This window comes from Panthera leo, chromosome D4, assembly GCF_018350215.1.
Source record: "Panthera leo isolate Ple1 chromosome D4, P.leo_Ple1_pat1.1, whole genome shotgun sequence".
Lineage (NCBI taxonomy): Eukaryota > Metazoa > Chordata > Mammalia > Carnivora > Felidae > Panthera > Panthera leo.
The window spans coordinates 4,473,348-4,493,522 of record NC_056691.1 but is presented as its reverse complement, the minus strand read 5'-3'; the positions used below and the strand labels follow the sequence as shown (position 1 = coordinate 4,493,522).

The 20,175-nt window shown below is 52.5% G+C and overlaps 1 protein-coding gene across 2 annotated transcripts; it reads left to right on the top strand.

The window, feature by feature from the left end:
* The first annotated feature begins 2,479 nt into the window (after positions 1-2,479).
* NFIL3 (nuclear factor, interleukin 3 regulated) lies at positions 2,480-18,401 on the top strand. 2 transcript variants are annotated; one of them, XM_042913418.1, is made up of 2 exons: positions 2,480-2,498; positions 16,569-18,401. In XM_042913418.1, the coding sequence occupies exon 2, from the start codon at positions 16,708-16,710 to the stop codon at positions 18,097-18,099; it is 1,392 nt and encodes a 463-aa protein (XP_042769352.1). In that variant the 5' UTR covers positions 2,480-2,498; positions 16,569-16,707; the 3' UTR covers positions 18,100-18,401. The 2 variants fall into 2 exon arrangements, with proteins under 2 accessions (XP_042769352.1, XP_042769351.1); XM_042913417.1 differs by lacking the exon at positions 2,480-2,498 and adding an exon at positions 3,073-3,130.
* Positions 18,402-20,175: the final 1,774 nt, after the last annotated feature.

The window sequence follows — 20,175 nt, the reverse complement described above, 5'->3', positions numbered from 1 at the left end:
CTAGGTATCTGAGGTTGCAGCCACCTGTGCCCGAAGAGGCCCCGAGAAAGGACCTCTGGACACACGTGGCCCCTTAGGTATCTTCCGGCTGGAATGTTCCACAAAGGAGTTTTCCATCTTAGGAAGGAGAGGCCACATTCGTGGTCATTCTGCTCTCCTTGTATTGGCTCAACCACAAAGGATATTGGGAGTGTAATCAGATATGGCTGAGTGTGGTCAACGGTCTGCTGCCCGTAGCCCCTATCACAGACCCTGCCTCCTCCCCCCGGGACCCCGCCCCCCACTCCAAGTTCCGAGAGAGACGGAGAATAAGGAAGTTTTGACCTCAGACTTCAACCAGAGCCTTCCTTCTCCTCCCAGAGACCTGGTCACAGCCCTGTTCTGCAGTCAGGCCCATGCTGACGTCTTCCTAGAAGCCTCCCACCTGCGGCAATTTGTTTCCAACGTCTCAGGTTTTATGCTCCGTTTGCTTGTGTTCACCTGCAAGTGCCTGCCTATTCGCGAAAGTTCTAGCACCTACTGGACACACCACCTCTTGGGTAATGGGGACAGAGCCCTCTGCGTATTATTCAGCGGTTTCCCAATCACCAGGAGGAGCTAAAGAGTTATTTTCTAAGCTGGTATCTCAGACATCTTTTACACTTCATCTGATTTCCAAGTAGGGTGGGGACAAAAACTGATGCGCGTAAATGATACAGGCACAATCTAGAAATACCCCCAAGTAATTAAAGGAGCCTCAGGTTTCAAAATTCGGCATAAAGAACCCGTTTCCAAGTTCAGAGAAATCACCACCCCCATCATTTCTGAGTGACTCCAAGCATGTTTTCTACCTTTCTTGAATTTCACGTCGTCCTTCTATTGAGACCATTTACCACTCATTCGACAACAGCTTTGGGAGTCTATGCAATTATTCAAAAAGAAGAACATGCTGTAGGTGTGGGGGAGCGGAGGTAATGTAGAGTGGCTCTGGATTTCTAGGAACCAGCACGCTTCTAACCCAGGAAAGGCAACCGGCATAGGGATTTGGTTTTACTTTCATCTAAGGGAGGTTTTCGAACTCTAATGGGCATTGCGCAGGTTTGGAAAAAGGAACGGAATAATAACAAATGAGAAAAGTGGAAATGACGAACCAAAATCAAGACTCATTTTCATCAGCAGAGTCAACTCTTTGGAATGAATGTCGACTAGAGGGGACAGACTCAAAAGCCACAGACAGAAGAGCTTCTTGAATTGGTGAGCACCTGGGCAGAGGATTTGGGGAAGATATTAAAACCCACTTGGCATGTCTAAATAGTCAGGGCCTTGTTGGTAAACGTACACTTTACCAGATGAGTTGTGAACAAGCATGTGTTCTGAACCACAACATTGTCCTTGGAGAATAGTTTGAAATGTGAGGCTTTCCAAACACCAAGTGATAAGTGATACGCATTTTTTCAGCATCACCCTTTGGGTGTTTGTAACTGTGTAATAGGAGAACGGGGAAGGTAGAAGAGACAATTTAGCGAGCAGATTAACGCTTGATGATGGGCACCAGTGATGGGAGCCCGGTGGTGGGGTGGGGCTGGGGGTTCAGTCTACTCTTCTCTTTCTTTACTTTGGGGTTTGGTTCAAATTTTTCTTCCTAAAGAAATGTGTCCTAGGGAAAAGAATGGGAAGTCACCGAAGGCATTCAGCCCAGCTCCCGCATAGTCCAAGTAGGGCCTGAGGTCCTTCTCCACCTGCCACATCCCGTATTTGGGCAAGTCTGTGCGCCACTGTAAGGAATATGGCTCCCTTCGCAAAGGCAGACTCTCTCTCTGTCTCTCTCTCATTCTGTAAACGCGCTGTGTGTGTGTGTGCCACGTGCCTTTACAGCCCTTAGCGCGATGCCTGGGGAACGCGCCGCGAGGTGCCATTTCCCCCATTTCCTCGCGTCCCTTACGTAGCCCGGGAATCTGGGGGAGAAGACCGCGTCCGATTAGGGGCAGAGATGCCCCGAACGAGCCGCCGGCGCCGGGATCACAGGAAGACTCCCCGCGCGGCCGAGCCCGGCCCCAGCGGCGCACGCCGGCCCGCCAGCCGGCAGGGCGCACCCGCGTTGGCCACCACTCGGCGCGGCCGAGGGCAGCCGGACCTCGGCGAGCCTCGTTCCCCGGGCGTCTTACGCAACAACTTCGCCTCCGTCATCTGCGCCCTAATTGCGCAGGGGGCGGTGTCTGCGCGCGGCGCTTTCTCTCCCGGCCGCGGGCCGTCGCGCTCCCGGGAGAGACGCGCGGGGGCATTGTCGCCGCCGCCTACGCAGCGCCCCCGCGGGGCTCCGGCCGGCCGGCGGCCCCCCTCCCCGCGGCGGCCCGCCCCGAGCGCTGGCGGCTCGCCAGCGCCGCCCCCCCCTCCCCACCCGCCCCCAGGAGGAGGGGTCCTCCCGGGGGGTGTGCGGGGAGGGGCGGGCGGCGGCCCGGTGCTGGGTGGGCAACAGGTAGCCGGGCCGCTGCGTGCTCGGGGAGACAAAAAGCGCCGCTGTGAGTGAGCGCGGATCGCCGGGGGGCGCAGGCAGCGGTGGGAGAGCTGGACGGCTGGGCGGGCCCCTCCCCAGCTCGCCCCCCGCGCCCCCCCCCCCACCCCGGGAGCGCCGGCCGTGGCGCAGCCCCGGAGCCGGGCGCGGGGCGCGGGTCCTCGCGGGCGCTCGGGCGGTGGCGCTGGCCCCGGCCCCGGGAGGGACGCGGGCGGCGGGGCGGGGGAGCGGGCGCGGGGAGGGGAGGGGAGAGAAGAGGAGGGGAGGGGAGGGGGTGGGGGCGGGCCGGGAGGGGGCGGGGCCGCGGAGAGCCCGCCCCCGCCGGCCGCGGCCATTGGCGGCGGGCCGGGGGCGGGTGCGGGCGCGGCGATTGGGGCCGCGGCCGCCCGTCACCGCGAGGCTGGCGGGCGGCGACGTAGCGCGGCGCTCGGAACTGACCTACTAACACACATCTCCCGGCGCGGCCACGGCGCCCGCGGACCCGGCGCGCCGCCCGCCTCCCGCGCCGCGCCCTCGCCGCCGCCCGCCCGCCGCCCCGGAGCCCCGGCCCGCGCCCCGCGCGCCCCGGGCCCCCCGCCCCCCCCGCGCTCCCGCCCGCCCCGCCGCCCGGGCGCTCGCCGTCCCGGGAGCAGGAACACGGTAAGCGCTCCGCCCACCGCCGGCCCGGCCCGGCGCCCCGCGCCCCGGCTCCCCAGCTCCCCGCCCGCTGCCGGGGGCGCGCGGCCCGGGCTGCGCGCGGGGCTGGCCGGCGGCGGCGAGTGTGCGCGGGGCGTTCATGACATAAACTTTTGCTGCTTTGCCGGGAGGGGACTCGCCACCTGAAGGTGGCCGCTTTGATTGCAGCGCCCTGGCGCCGGCACGTAGTCCGGGCCGGCTGGCTCTCCCCCCCGCGCCGCTGTTGCATAATGTCTCCTGATTTCAGGAAAATTGATGTTTTGGTGGAGAGGCGCGCCGGGGAGGCTGAGCCATCTCGAGCGGGGAGGGCAGCGCTCGCTGCCTCCTTTCTCGTCCCTTCTGCGGGGCTGGCGGCGGGGGTGTGTGCGGGGGGTGGGGGGGGGCGGAGGGGGGTGCCGAGTAAACGGGACGAGCCTTGATCTTCCTGCTGGGAAAGAGCGCAGCTCGCGTGAACCGTGACGGCATTCGGAGAATGCGTGCGCCGCGTCTGTTTGTGTCGGGGGCTGTGTCTGCACGGACGTCTTCCAGCCCGTTTGTCGTCAGCGTGTCTTACCAGCGCCCGAGAAGGTTGTAGGATTCGTCCTTGCCCGGATTGCATAATCTGCCCACGGTGAAATATTGGCTCGGGTTACGGGGCTGATGTGGGAATGTGCGCGTACGTGTGCGATGATTTGGAAATTGTGGCGCGGCGTTGGACAGGAGGTCGTTATTGGCACGTCCCGGATAAAGACGGAGATTTTGTACACACGCCTCCTACAAAACGCGAAGAACCCCTCGGGTTGTATTCTGATCTTGGATACTCCCGGGGTTTGCCCCGTAGGTGTTGCGAGCTATTATTTTTAAATCTGGGGCGAACCATTGTGGTCTTCACCTCCGTACCTCCGTGCTTTTAATGCGTTCCACTCCATCAGCCCTGTTTCTCACCTTATTGTCATTGCTTTTTCAGACACGACAAGACAGATCACATAATAGTTTCCTGGAAATGTTGCATTATGTAACTGCCGAATTTGCTGGCAGTCAGCATAGGAAGCGGGAGCTAATTACGTGATTTTATAATCTTGCTACAAAGAAAGTAGGGCAATGTCAGCCTTTAAAATGTCACTGTCACAGTTTTTTTTTTTTTTTTTTTTTTTTTTTTGAGGATATTTTAAACAGGAAAGTAGACAACCGGGTAAGGCATTGCGTTAGCTCCCGCCGCTGAATGTGTGTCTTTTGCCCTAAATGAAATGAGCGTTCTTCTAAATTTAGCCCCATCACATTTTAACAATTGTGGCCTTGCAATGCTATTTCTGGTGTTTTCTCCAGGGCTGTGTGCAAATACAAGTTCAAGGCCATTTGCTGTAGTTTCAACTTCACGCCTTCGGAGACCTTTGATAAGATTGTATTTTTAGGAAGGCATTTCGCCGAGCGCGGTGATTTGCTGGATGCTGGTTCCCATTTATCTTTATAAAGGACACTTTAGGAAAGTGCTGTGTTCCCTGGGAACAGCAGGGGATGGCCAAGCGTCATCTCTGGCCCTGGCTTTTGTAAATAACAACAGCGAATGAGGTCACAAGTATTTATTTCACATCGTGTTTTTTTTTTTCCCCCCTCCAGACCAGATATGATTTATGGGAAACAGATATAGGTTAGTAGATTGCATTTGCGTGTAGATACCCTAGTTTTTATTCGAGTGAGGATATATGAATATATAATGTACCCAGATTTTAAATTTCCTCCGGCACTCTGACGTAGTGTAATTATGTGTGAATATATTTATATGGTGGTGTCTATGTCAGATTTTTTTTCCCTGACGTAACATTTAAATAATTAAAGAGCAGGGTTTGGGTTTTTTTTTTTTGGGGGGGGGGGCGTTCCAGAGATTCATCCCCGGAATGAATTACATTACCCCAGATAATTGCAGTTGCTTTCCAAGAAGCTGATAGCGCTCCAGTCACCCCACCCCCCACCCCCGCCCCGGTGTCAGACCCCGACCTACTTTGGAGGTTGGGCTGGGAGCCCCGGGCCTGCTGGGGACCGCGTAGCGCCACCTTCCGATCGCGACTCCCAGGGGCGCGCCCCTCCCGCCTGCGGGCCCGCGGGGGACCGGGGCTGGGGGCTAGGATGCGGGGGGTGGCGCGTGGGAGGCTCGGGTCGGGACCCCGGAGCGCCCTAGGCGGCGCTTGGGCGGGAGCCGCTCCGCGGCCTGCGCGCCTCCGCGCCCCCTCCCCACATTCCTTTGTTCTGGCGAGGGGGTCCTGGCGGAGCCGAGGCCCCGCTGCGCCGCCCACCCGGTGGGGGCGGGTCCCGGTGAGGCGCCGCGCTGGGGGCGCGGGGGGACCTGGGCCGCGGAGTGCGGGTGCGCCCAGGCTTCGCCGGGCGGAGGGAGGGGAGCGGAGAGGAGCCGGGGAGGGTGGGGAGGGGAGCCGGGGAGGAGCGAGAGGCACCCGGGGCGAGGCGCGAGGAGAGGCCAGGCGGGCCACGGGGCAGCTCTGGCGGCCTGCCTCCTGCTCTTCCCCGGTGAGCTGCTGAGCGCCGCGGACACCTTTGTTCCTGCAGCTTCATTGTATTTTGGAGCCGGAGCCAAGTGCTTCTGGATTGGTGAAGTGAGAAAGACCGAGAAAACCTCCAAATGTCAACAGACCACAGGCACTGGGGGTGGGGGCGCTCCAGCATTGACGGTGGCGATGGGAAGGAGCGCCCCAGCTTGACTGTGGCTAGTCGAGTGGATGCATTTTTCTTTCTTTCTTTCTTTTTTTTTTTGAACCTTTACTTCTTGCGGTCAAAGGCTAGAGAAGAAAGAACTTGAATCCCCCGAGTTCAAAATAAAGTAGAAATCAAAACGCCCACGTAGACGCCGCTGTCCTACTGTAAGACTACAGTACTTTCATCCTGGCGTAGAGACTTCAAGAGAGTGAGCTCAACGGGTTCGCAGTGAATCCACGACCACATCACAGGTGTTCGCCGGCAGTCCACTCCGTCGGAAAGTTTCTTCTGTGGGGTCACGTGCCGCATCCCTGCCCCCAGTCGGTTTCTCTCCTGAGCTCCAAGGCCGCTGTCCATCGTTAGGGGCCAGCTTTGGCAAAGCGCTAGGAGCGCGGGCCCCGAAGAGCCGGGTCCAAGCCCCAGCCTGTGGTTTGGGAGGTGCTGGGATCGCCACTGGTGTCCCCGGTAAACCGAGCACACACAACCTGTCCAGCTGGGTAGGTGTGAGGAGCTCCGCTTTCCTCGTGTAGTTGACCAGAAACCGGGTTGTTTTGTTTTTTAAAAAAGATACTCCCCTTGATTTTTTTCCTCTGCCTAAGTCTCTGTCCAGTGATAGTAAGGAGGGAAGTTGGAGTTAAGCCTGTAAGTGAAGATCCTTCTTGGAATATGTTTTTGTTCTAACAACCGCCCCACCCCCACCCCCCACCAAAACTGTGCCATTGCGTTCCACGGTGATTTAAGTTTGAAGGGAGTTCTTGACGTAGTGTACAAGCACCCAAGTCGCTGGGTTAATATTTTGGGGAAGTGTTAGAAGGAACACAGGGGTGCGATGGGGGGAGGGCAGGAATGATGTAAAGAGTGCCACACAGCGCGGCCTTTTCCAGTTCCCCTCACCCCTCTGTGACGGTTTTCCTTGGCCTGGATCGTCCACTTGCAAACTCGTGTGGTCCGAGACCAGCCGCGGCTCGTGGGACCCCACAGATGACACGTCTGGGAAGGACTGGGTGCAGCCTGGGTGGTTGGAAACTGAGGCCGTGCTCCGTGAAGCCGGTCACGTTCAGCCCTTTTGATTAATTAAGAGAAGATTTCGCCGATCGACATGGGGCAGTGCTTCCCTAAGAATCACCAGAGGCTGACACAGCCTGGGACTCATCACCCTCCTTGCCTTGATGCTGCTCATTCTTCAGAAATGAAATTAAGAGCTAATCCTCCCTAGACCCTAGCCCTGCGTGTGCCTGGCCACTGTGCTGTGTTCCGTCACCGTCCCCATTTTATAGGTGAGGGACTGGAGGCACAGAGCCCGACCACCGGCCCGAAAACGGGCTGTCTCTCCCCCTCCCCAGAGCATGAGTGCAAGCTCACTGCAGCTTTTGAAACAATTTCCTTTTCTGTGTTAAGGGCTTATCTTTGCGAAGGGCAATTATAACATCGGTGTGATGCAACAACCTGAAAATTAAAAACCCTTTGTTAGAGCGCTTACCCGTGTTGAGCAACTGCCTGACTCACCAGCCCAGTGGATATTTCTAGTTGACCTTGCCTTGGTCCATAGTCAGTTCCGAGACGTGAACGTGATCGGAGCATGGAATGGAAAAGGTGCAGTCATATTGCCTCGGCTTTATTTTTACCCGAGCTAAAATCACACATACTTCATTATTTCCATTGTAATCCAGATGGCAGTGATGCTGTGAGGAGTTGTTTATTTTTAATTTGTATTGAGGGAATGAGAGCAACTTGGGATTCGGTTCAAAATATGACAGAAACAATGTAATTGAAGTTTCCTTTAATATGCATTTCTGGGTTTTGTAAGGTATGCCAGTATTTCACAGCATTAACACATTGTTTGATATCCTGTTATTTTCCTAAATTATATTTGAGTTGATTTTTATCCAGATCGGACTCGTGGAGAATGTCGAAAGATGTTGACCTTTGATCACAGACATTACATAAGAGCTTTTCAGTTTCAAAATGAATCTGTATTACCACTACCCCCAATTACCTCTCAAATTTCTTTGCAAATACTTTTCCTGTAGTTAAAAAAAAAAATACTGCTTCAAAAAAATTGCTGTTTTTCATACGGTTTTAATTAGAGAGCTTATGCTTGTTTTTATGATAAGAAAGTTTAGTAGGGATTTTCTAGATGCCATTCATAATAATCTGTTTTGAGGACTCAGTTTCTTTGGAGTCAGAATGATCTTTGTATTATAAGGCTCTTGGTTATCAGAACATGGTGTCTTTTATCAGTTAACTCTTAAAAAGAATCTGAAACTGCAATTAAATAGCCTTCAGGTAAACACCGAAACACTTAAAAAAAAAAAAAATCTGCCCTATCCATACGTTTGTAATCATCTTGCCCACTGTCAAAGAAAGTGAAATCAAATAGAAGAAATCGACAAGTCAAGCTGAGGAGAACTTCAGTGTGATTCCAGACATTCAAGAACTTTCTCTGCTATCATTATTCATCCCGCACGTGCTCTGCCGTGGCGTGCCCGTGGCAGAATTTCCTATAAGGGGGTTACCTCGCGATTGCCGGTGTCCCTTAGGATTTCAGATTACTCGTCGGACCCATCCATTATCTTTGGAAGTATCAAGGAAACGAATGTCCCCCTTTCGAAGTGACTGCGGCTTTTGAAAAATGTTCTACCATTCCACTCCCTGCCCTTCCCCCCCCCCCCCCCCCCCCCCGCCCCCCAGCTTCCTCTCCGTCTTCAGTGAGAGCCTTTGGTCTGTATTTCCCCGGGCCGTTCGGTTGTTTGTACACGTTAGCATCTCTGCACACGGTCTTCGGAGTATTTCTATTGTGCGCTAAGCTACAAACACGTCTTCTTTTATAAGAGTGTCAAACTGTACTATTTCATATTTCAGCTCTGCTATCACAAAATGCAGCGCTGTCCTCTTTATTCAGATTAAATCTGATTTTTAAGTAGTCCTTTGTTGAGGGTGAGAGAGCGAGCAACTTGACATATTTCCACGTATGGTAAAAACTCGTAAGCTCCATCAGGTTTTGACACATTTATTTACAGAGGCGCCCAAATAGAAGAAGTAGGTTAATTTGTTGCTACGATAGGACAGATTTTGGTGAAGTGTGAGAGGCACTTTATGTGTGTGCCTGTATCTGGGTCAAGTACACACTTCTCTCTAATGTTAGGGTTCAAGCCTGTGTTACTGGAGACAGAATTGTATTATTGAATGGGAGGCACTTCATTGGCAATTAGAAAGGCTTAACATAGTTTTATTAAAAAAAAAACCAAAAAACGATGCGGCGCCTGGGTGGCTCAATCCGCTGAGCGTCCGACTTCGGCTGAGGTCATGATCTCGCAGTTTGTGAGTTCGAGCCCCGCGTCCTGCTCTGTGCTGACAGCTCAGAGCCTGGAGCCTGCTTCGGATTCTGTGTCTCCCTCTCTCTCTGCCCCTCCCCTGCTTATACTCTGTTTTTTTCTCTCTCTCTGTCTCTCAAGAATAAATAAACATTAAAAATAATTAAAAGTAAATAGATATCTTTTTAAAAAAAGTCTTTGGGGAGCCTGGGTGGTTCAGTTAGTAGAGCATACAACTCTTGATCTCAGGGTCCTGAGATCCCACGTTGGTTATGGAGATTACTTTCCAAAAAAAAAAGCCTTTTGTTTTCAGCCCGATTAGCAAATCCCCTTGCAAGTTCAATGCCTCCTGAGTTCTCCCCGACCCCCCCCCCTCCCCCCGCCCTGTGATTGCATGTGTGTATTCTTTTCCTGTTCTATCTCTGCTCTTAAGTACTGGATTTTATTCTTGGCCAGGGAAAGAAGTAAAGCATTTTATTGAAACAATCATGTCCTGGACTCTGTCCCACCCACAGCAAGAAATGAAGGTTAACGTGTTGCTGGTTTTAACAGTTTAAAGGGCTGTGAATTGGTTAGCTTTATTCATTTACTTTTTCACTGAAATGGCACTCATCTTAAAAACAAGCAGCTGTCTGCTTCCTGGAGAGACCGTTTACAATTTAACGTGAAATAATTTTTTTCTTTAATGTCATCTCTGCTACAACTCTGAGGGAGTACATGGCACATCCAGAGAGTGCAGGAAAATGAGGTAATTCTATAAAAAATGCTTCCGAAATGGGGAGCCCATTAAATAGTATTTCATCTTGCACTGACAGAATTTTTAAGTCAAGATGTTTAATGCAAGCAGTTTGCAGTAAGACTTCCCCTTTAAAGAGACCAGTAATGACAAAATGTGTCGCGGTCGATCATAGTGGCCACACTACTGGTAAGGTTTTAGATGCTTGAAACAAAATTTTCCTTCTTGTTTTGTAAAGAGCTTGAATTGTCAACCATGATTTTCCTTTTCTTTTTTTAAGTCTATGTATTCATTTTGAGAGAGAGAAAGAGAGTGGGGGAGAGGGGCAGAAAGAGAGGGAGAGAGAACCCCAAGCAGGCTCTGCGAGGTCAGAAGTGCCCAATCGACGCGGGGCTCGATCCCACACACTGGGAGATCATTGACCTGAGCCCGACGCGGGGCTCTATCCCACGCACTGGGAGATCATCGACCAGAGCCCGACGCGGGGCTCGATCCCATGCACTGGGAGATCATCGACCAGAGCCCGACGCGGGGCTAGATCCCACGCACTGGGAGATCATCGACCTGAGCCCGACATGGGGCTCTATCCCACGCACTGGGAGATCATTGACCTGAGCCCGACGCGGGGCTCAATCCCACGCACTGGGAGATCATTGACCTGAGCCCGACGCGGGGCTCGATCCCATGAACTGGGAGATCATTGACCTGAGCCCGACGCGGGGCTCGATCCCACATATTGGGAGATCATTGACCTGAGACCAATGCGGGGCTCGATCCCACGCACTGGGAGATCATCGATCAGAGCCCGACGCGGGGCTCGATCCCACGCACTGGGAGATCATCGACCAGAGCCCGACGCGGGGCTCGATCCCACGCACTGGGAGATCATCGACCTGAGCCCGACGCGGGGCTCGATCCCACGCACTGGGAGATCATCGACCTGAGCCCGACGCGGGGCTCGATCCCACGCACTGGGAGATCATCGACCTGAGCCCGACGCGGGGCTCGATCCCACGCACTGGGAGATCATCGACCTGAGCCCGACGCGGGGCTCGATCCCACGCACTGGGAGATCATCGACCAGAGCCCGACGCGGGGCTCGATCCCACGCACTGGGAGATCATCGACCTGAGCCCGACGCGGGGCTCGATCCCACGCACTGGGAGATCATCGACCTGAGCCCGACGCGGGGCTCGATCCCACGCACTGGGAGATCATCGACCAGAGCTGAAATCAAGCGTTGGATGCTTACCGGATGGAGCCCCCAGGCGTCCCATCTATGATTTTTCTGACAGGTGTGCTGGGGACCAGGGAAGGTACAGGTCTGTCATGGTAAACATGGGTGACGATGTCACTCCTTGAGGAAGCATGAGGTGCAGAACTTCACATTGGGAACTTTTATTCTTTTGGAGAATTTCTTCAACCAGACTTTCGTCTTAATTTAAAACAACGTTTAGGTCACCTGACTGGAACAGACGTTGAAACTCTGCGTTCACAAAACAGAACTCCCGCCCATAGTGGATAGTGTGATGTTAAGAAGCCTTAACTAGAGACGGCACGTCCGTCCCAGGGATGGGACGGTGTGTGTCAACTGGAATGCGGTGTCTCCTGCCCTTCAGTGTCCCTTTTCACTCGTGTTTTCATGCAGCAGCCCGATTGCCCGGTGGGTGTGTTGAAGCTGAGCGCTCCGGGCATGCGAGTGTCACAGAACCGGCAGCTGGCGGCAGTCACTGGAGAAAGGAAATCGAGGCACACGCTCGTGGCGGTCTGAAAACACGATGCAGAGGCCAAGTCGGTGTTCAGTCAGTCCTGAGGGAAAACAGTGGAGTTTGAAATGAAACCATTAGTTGAGCATGTGTGCTGATGTGCTAGAAGGCTCGTAGTCGAGCATCCTTTACACTCATCATCCGGGGGTGTAAAGACAGTCTAAGGCCCGCCTCTGCTTTTCAGTGCTGTGTGACCTTGGGAAAGTCACTCAGTCTCTCTGTGTTCTAACTACGCACCTCCCCTCCATGTTGAAAATGGACACACTTTGGTTTAGTACCAAAAAAAACCCCAAAACAAAAAACCTCATAGGTGACAATGCCCCTACTATAATTTTTCTTTTTCCCTATGTTAGCATATAGGAAGGCCAGGAGATTAACATTTTAGCAGAGATGAAGGTTTAGAATGTTTTCTCAATTCATGAAATACTCTCCAGATAGGAAACAACTCCAAAGAAGCTGGAGAAAAGTTCCCGGGGGTACCTTTGTTGTCTTAAAGGAAGTTCTGGCAGCATCTAATAGTGGCTTTCTGCCCCCAACGTAACTTAGCAAACGGGTGTGTATGACTCAAGAGTGGGAGTGATGCAGAAAAGGAACCGTAGGTGCACAGAGCGGCCCCGTGCAGGTGTCGGAGAGGGTGCTGGTGGGGGAACAGGACCCGCATCTGGGCTGAGCCCTGCTACTTAATAGCTGTGGGACACTGGGCAAGTCACTTAACTTCTCTGAGCCTTTGTTTTCTCTTCCGAAAACGGTCATTGTGAGGGTAACAGAAATAAGAGAGGCTCCTGGTGCCTGCTGCGTAGTTTAGTCGGTGGCACCTGTTACGGTGGCTCGTGTTATCGCCACCCTACCAAGAAAAAAAGCGGGCTAGAAATGATGTACTGTGTGCACCAGGCCCCCCGTGGTCACGGCACCCCTCGAGCACGCCTCCTTCAGCCCTGTGATCTCCCGTCTGGCTCCCTCGGGAGACGAGGAGCTCCTTGACTCTTGAGAGTTTGTTTTTCCCCTCCCTCCAGTCTGGCTCCGTGCCTGGTCCACACAGTTGGTGCTCTGTGTGTGCCGAATAAATCAATTAATGAAAAAGAGAAGCTCTCTGTGAATAAGTATGATGTCTTTTTTTAGCATTTACATAATCATCTTCAGTGAAAAAAAAAAAACATGAGAAAGTTGTTTAGATACAAAACTTTCTGGGGCGCCTGGGTGGCGCAGTCGGTTAAGCGTCCGACTTCAGCCAGGTCACGATCTCGCGGTCCGTGAGTTCGAGCCCCGCGTCAGGCTCTGGGCTGATGGCTCGGAGCCTGGAGCCTGTTTCCGATTCTGTGTCTCCCTCTCTCTCTGCCCCTCCCCCGTTCATGCTCTGTCTCTCTCTGTCCCAAAAATAAATAAAAAAAAAAAAAAAAAAAAAAACACAAAAACTTTCTTAGACAAGGCAGGTGAGTGACTGTCAATCAAATGTTGGGCACCTATACATTCACTTTGTTGCTAGGACACAAAGGTACTACTTTGGACCCTGAAAATTTTTGCAGAGGATTTGGACACATAAAACAAACCTGTATTGGGATACGGTATACAACATCAGCACCTCTGTCTGCATTATCTCACACTTAATAAAAAAAAATTTTTTTTAATGTATACTTTGAGAGGGAGAGAGAGAGAGAGAGAGACAGAGAGAGAGACAGAGCATGAGTGGGGGAGGGGCAGAGAGAGAGGGAGGCACAGAATCCGAAGCAGGCTCCAGGCTCCAAGCTTTCAGCACAGAGCCCCAGAGCTTGAACTCACGAGCCCCGAGATCATGACCTGAGCTGGAGTCGGACGCTTAACCGACTGAGCCACCCAGGCGCCCCTGCGTTTTCTCACACTTATGATCAACTCTTTCCAACACTGCAAGGTTATTCGGTAAAAAATACTGCAGAAAGTGCTCTAAGGTAGCAGGCGGTCATTTGCCAATGGAGTCAGGGAGACGATTTATACTTGCAGATGAGGGGAGATGCCCAGATTCTAGTACACGTAGTACATCTCAAATCAGAAGAAGATTAAGTAAAAAGAAATGAGAGTTTCTGTAGGTGTTGAACGTGCCGACAAAGTTTAGAGATGACAGAGTGGACATTAGGCACGTAGACGGTGAGAAGCGGGGGGTGAAAGAGAAGTTAAGACAAGGGGGGGGTACTTGCGTTAAATGGAGGTGGGACAGTGTCCTTCGCACAGTGAGGGCTGCCTGCCCCACTCACCCACACAGCATGGGCAGCCTTTGGACCAGGAGGCTGAAAACGTCCCAACCCACTGGAAGATTGGAAACAATGAAATAAGGACAAGTTTAGGAAGAGTAACGAAGACAGAAACGTGTGGCATTTCAAAAGCCTAGCTGTGAAAACTCATCGGGGAGGCACATGTAAAAGGAATGTGACTTCTTTAAAACAAACAAACAAAAAAAAAAAAACAAGGGACACATTTTAAAATGCATGGGAAAGGGGCACCTGGGGGCGGGGCTCAGTCGGTTGAGCATCCGACTTCCATTCAGGTCATGATCTTCTGGTCCATGAGTTCAGGTCCCATGTGGGTCTCTGTGCTGACAGCTGGGAGCCTGGAGCTGCTTCAGATTCTGTGTCTCTCTCTGCCCCTCCCCTGCTCACACCCTGTCTCCCTACCTCTCTCTCAAAAATAAATAATAAACATTAAAAAAAAACTTTTTTAAACGCACAGAGAGAGTGGGTCTCCAGTGGAAAAAAGATATCCTTGAAAGGAACTATATGATGGCTCAAAACAAAACAAAACACCAGTAGGACCTGAGGATCCGGTGGCGATTTGAAGGGCTCCCCAGAAAAGATCGATGCACTTGTCCCCTGCTGCTGGAACTCTGACTCTTTGCCTCCACACTTGGTAGAGACCTAACCGAGCTGGGGATCAGAAGTCTCTCATAGCAGGGAAGAGCCCACCCAGTATGTAGAGGAAAAGTGGGTTTTCACGTCAGAAGATGAAACCTGAGCGGAACTACAGAAAGCAGTGTTGTTCTGCGAAGAGATAACCAGAAAAGATTTCCCTTTCTACAACATCCCTGCCCACTGCGCACACTCTGGGCCTTTGTTCCCTGCTAACGCCGTATTATCAAAAACAAACAGAAACCTGGTATTATTAATCACGGGTTTCACTACATCGCAACCGACTGTTTCCATGTTGGCTCAGTTTGATGGACAAAAAAAAAAAAAAAAAAAACAAAAACAAACCAAAAAAACCCAAAAAACAAAACATGGCAGTAAACCTTCTTTATGATCCTGAAATCATTACATCATTTCTTCTGTTCCTTCTGGAAAAGACACAAGAAGCTGGCACGCTTTTCCAGCTGATAGAATTAGACTTCATTTCATTAGTCATCACAATACTATGTACAAGAAAGAGAGAGTGACGTAAAACAAGAACAGTCACGGTTTTTAATGTGGCAAGGGAGCGTGCCATACAGATAGTGCTGAATGAACGGTTGTCTCTCCATATCTCCTTTATGAAAGTATTGCCTACTGGGAAATAAGGCAGAGAAGCCCCGTCTAGAAACACAGATCCAAAAACCACCACAAAAAGATTGTTACTGGAACCTAATATGGGTTTATTACCTCATGTCAAGCCAAATTCAGATGACAAATATCTCATCAGTGGAAAAGGAAGCCAGCTGATGGTTCTATTTTTGAGGGTTTATTTTTTTTTTCATATATTTTGTTTGAAACTCATTAGTAAAATGGAAAGAAATTCTTTCCATAATTATATTCTCTAGGTTTAAAATAACTTCAAGTTTCAGGAATGCACTGTACTTAAAAAAAAAAAAAAACCCTTTGAATAGTAACTGTTTATTTTCGTCCCAAACTACTGTCTAAATGAAATCTATTGTGGCAGACTTTTCGGGACCAAAAATAAAAAAAAAAAGCACTTAGGATGCTTCTATCTAAAGTGGAGGTTTGACGAATCAATTCGAAGGAACCAGAAAAAAAGAACATATCTATCTAATGGTGGAGCGCAGATGTACCAGGAGAGGTGGCTTCGTTGGGAAGAATCCTGGGCCACCTGGCACAATGAGCTGTGGACACGAGCCCAGCCGGCAGTCAGGGGTGTGTCCCCGTTGAGAGTCAGGTCGAAACAACTTCAAGTCAGTCGGTTTGGGTGGCTTCTGTTTTCATTTTTACGGAAACAAATTGGGCACCCGTTATATATTTTGTTCCGTGTGATTGCAGAATTTGTTTCCGGGTATCGGAGCTCACCTGGGAAGGTTCCTGGGAAGAAAGAGGTGGTCTTGCTTGCCTTGCGGTGATAGAGATGTCATCTGAAATTATTCGGGAGCACCAAAAACTTAACCCCCCCCAGAGGCCATCTGTCCTTCCCTCCTGGGAGGCCCCATGTCTGCGCGCCGGCCCCACACTTCTGCTGCTGAAACAGCCTGCCTCTGTTTCTCCCTGGGCGCGCGCGTTGCTGCACCCCTCTTCCTGGGCCACGTGTCACTCTGCTGAGAGGTCCCAGGGAGCGGGGGGACCTGTCCTGTACTACTTACCTATTTCCATTTCTGGATGGCAGACTCTTTGAAGCAAAGAGCTGTGTCTTTTTTTTTTAATATTTATTTTTGAGAGAGAGAGAGAGACGGAGCATGAGCGAGGGAGGGGCAGAGAGAGAGAGGGAGGCACAGAATCCGAAGCGGGCTCCGGGCCCGAGCCGTCAGCACGGAGCCCGACGCGGGGCTCGGACCCGCGAACCGCGAGATCGTGACCTGAGCCGGAGTCGGACGCCCAACCGACTGGGCCCCCAGGCGCCCCGGGAGAGAGCTGGGGCTGGCGCAGACCCACAGGCCCTGCGTGCGCAGCGCGGTTCCCGGTGCGCGGTGGGCGATGAGCATCTGCCAGACGGGTAACCCTTCCTTCGCTGTGTTGCAGGTCGCCCCGGGGACAGACCGCGGAGCCGGAGAGACTCGTCTCGCCCCGCGGACCAGAAGGAAGCCTGTTGATGGCTCTTCCACCGCCGCTGTCAGAGCACGGGTGGTGAGTGGCGGGGAATCGCTGGCGCGTGCTTCGGATGCAGCTGAGGAAGATGCAGACCGTGAAGAAGGAGCAGGCGTCCCTGGACGCCGGGAGCGGCGCGGACAAGATGACGGTGCTCGGCCCCGCCCTGGCCGACGTGTCCGAGGAGCTGACGGCCGGCGAGGAGCTGCTGCTGGGCGAGGGCAGCGTGGGGAAGAGCAAGTCCTCGGCGTGCCGGCGGAAGCGGGAGTTCATCCCCGACGACAAGAAGGACGCCATGTACTGGGAAAAGCGGCGGAAAAACAACGAAGCGGCCAAGCGCTCCCGGGAGAAGCGGCGGCTCAACGACCTGGTCCTGGAGAACAAGCTGATCGCGCTGGGCGAGGAGAACGCCACCCTGAAGGCCGAGCTGCTCTCCCTCAAGCTGAAGTTTGGCCTGATCAGCTCTGCGGCGTATGCCCAGGAGATCCAGAAACTCAGTCATTCCACGGCTGTGTACTTTCAAGACTACCAGGCGGCCAAGTCCAGCGCGGGCCCCTTCGCGGACGAGCACGAGCCCGCGATGGTGACGAGCGGCTGCATCTCGGTCATCAAGCACTCCCCGCAGGCCTCCCTGTCCGACGTCTCCGAGGTGTCCTCGCTGGAACACTCGCAGGACGGGGCCGCGCGCGGTGGCTGCGGGAGCCCCGACGGCAAGTTCCAGGCCATCAAGCAAGAGCCGGTGGAGCTGGAGAGCTACGCCAGGGAGCCTGGCGACGAGCGGGGCGCCTACCGGGCCTCCGTGTACCGGAACCTCATGGGGACCGCCTTCCCCGGCTACTCCCACTCCCCGCCTCTGCTGCAGGCCGCCCGGTCCTCCAGCAACTCCCCCAGGACGTCGGAGACCGAGGACGGCGCGGTGGGGAAGTCCTCGGATGGAGAAGACGAGCAGCAGGTCCCCAAAGGCCCCATCCACTCTCCCGTGGAGCTTCAGCGCGTGCATGCCACCGTGGTGAAAGTTCCGGAAGTGAACTCCTCGGCCTTGCCGCACAAGCTTCGCATCAAAGCCAAAGCCATGCAGATCAAAGTCGAAGCCTTCGATCACGAGTTTGAGGCCACGCAAAAGCCGTCCTCGCCCGTGGACGGGACGCCCAAGAGGCATTTCGAACTGGAGAAGCATAGCGCCCCGAGTATGGTACATTCTTCCCTCCCCCCTTTCTCGGTGCAGGTGACGAACATCCAGGATTGGTCTCTCAAATCGGAACACTGGCATCAAAAAGAACCGAACGGCAAAACTCAGAACAGCTTCAAAACGGGAGTTGTAGAAATGAAGGACGGTGGCTACCAAGTCTCTGACCCGGAGAATTTGTTTCTGAAGCAGGGGATGATAGCAAACTTGTCTGCAGAGGTGGTGTCACTGAAGAGACTCATAGCCACACACCAGATCTCCGCCTCGGACTCGGGGTAAACTACTACTGAAACGCTCTGGCTGTTTAGAAAGCCGTCATTTGCGATAGAGGAGGACGTTTTGTATTAGGCGGGAGTTTCACTGGACCCGTGATGTCATTCCACTGTATGTGTTCACATGCTGTCTGCTGGGTGTCTTTCTGTGCACAGGTTATTACGGAGATTAGATTGTGTTATCACTCTGCCTTGTGTATAGTCAAATAGTCTGTCGCAAAGGCTGTACATATTGAACATTATTTTTGTTGTTCTGTTATAAAGTGTGTCAGTTACCAGTTTCAATAAAGGATTGGTGACAAAGACAAAGACAGAGCTTCTGCTCCCTTGCACTTGACTTTACGGAAAAGAGAAGGCAACTTAAGTTGCAAGAGTGGGTATGAAAATCCTCCTCACTTTACTCACTGGGGGGGCGGGGCGGGGGTTTCTCCCCTGACTTGGGGAAAACCGAAATGTGTGTTAAGCACGTACTTTGTTTTTCTTCTAGTTTGGCCCAGGCGAGCATAAGTTTGGAAACTTTCCAAGGAGAGGGAAGCAGTAACAATTTTCTCGCATTTGAGACTAATTTACTAAATTACTCCCCATTATCTATTTTTCTTCAAGCTTACATTTTCTCCCTTTTTTTTTTTTTTTTTTTTTTGGTAGAAAAATCCAAGTTGGCTGGCATCAGGCTATCAGCCTCCTGGGTCATCTCCTTTTTGACACATTCATGTGGAGAGTTGAGTCACTGACCCACCTAATTAATTAAAGGTTCTTTTATTTATTTTTTTTTTTTTAAATTTTTTTTTAACGTTTTATTTTATTTTTGAGACAGAGAGAGACAGAGCATGAACGGGGGAGGAGCAGAGAGAGAGGGAAACACAGAATCTGAAACAGGCTCCAGGCTCTGAGCTGTCAGCACAGAGCCCGACGCGGGGCTCGAACTCACAGACCGTGAGATCATGACCTGAGCTGAAGTCGGAAGCTTAACCGACCAAGCCACCCAGGCGCCCCTAAAGGTTCTTTTAAAAGAGGGTGTGAAGATTAAGGATGAAGTCACTTTTGTGTGATTCTAAATCTTAACAGTTCTAGAGCACAATAGTCTAGGGGTTAAGCTCGTGAAATCCCATTTTTACGTAGTTGCCAGAATTCCAGAGAATACATCAGTTGTCCTATTTCAGCATGTATAGCCTAAGTATACACAATGACTTGATATTTTTACGGTTTGCCAGCGAGGAATACAAAATAATAGCCTCTACTGTAACGTAGAAGGCCAGAAGGAAGCGTCATTCTGGAAAATTGATGATAAGAGCATTACTGATGATTTGTCCAGGATCCGCAGTCGCCTGTGGAAGTGCGGACCAGATGTCTGCTGTTGTGCGGTGGGACTGGTCTCTGGGGGTGGGGTGGGGGGGGGGCATGAGGGGCTGGGCGGATGCCGGTCAAACCCAGCTTTCTCCAAAGCTACTGTCCTCACGAAAGCCCTCTGCAGACCCAGCTCGTTCCACACTGACCTCCTTCCTGTTCTGCATGGGTGGAGGGGCCTGAGGCATCACAGAGCATGTGCGGAGTGACTTAACCCTCATTCTGCAGGGAGGGGCCCGACCAGCATCCGTGCTAGCAGTCGTTTTGGCTGCCTGGTTTGAGTAAAAGCTGCCTCCCTTAGATTCTTAAAAGTGGCCCTTTGGAGGCGCCTGGAGTGCTCAGTCGATGAAGCGTCCGACTTCGGCTCAGGTCATGATCTGGCGGTTTGTGAGTTCGAGCTCCGCGTCGGGCTCTGTGCCGACAGCTCGGAGCCTGGAGCCCGCTTTGGATTCTGGGTCTCCCTCTCTCTCTGCCCCTCCCCCATTCACACTCTGTCTCTCGCTCTCCAAAATAAACATTAAAACAAAAGTGGCCCTTTGAATTATAGGCAATGCTAATAACGCACATACATGCTATCCACACTGTCCTTTTGGCCACAGAGACCAGTTTTCTCTCTTAAATGCCCTGGCTCTTAGAGGAGTGTGGTTGCTTAGAGGATTAGCCCTTGGCCTTCTGTCTTCATATTTTATCCGTGGCTGGGTGAGGCCCAGAGGCAAGCCCATCTCATTTTCAGAGCACA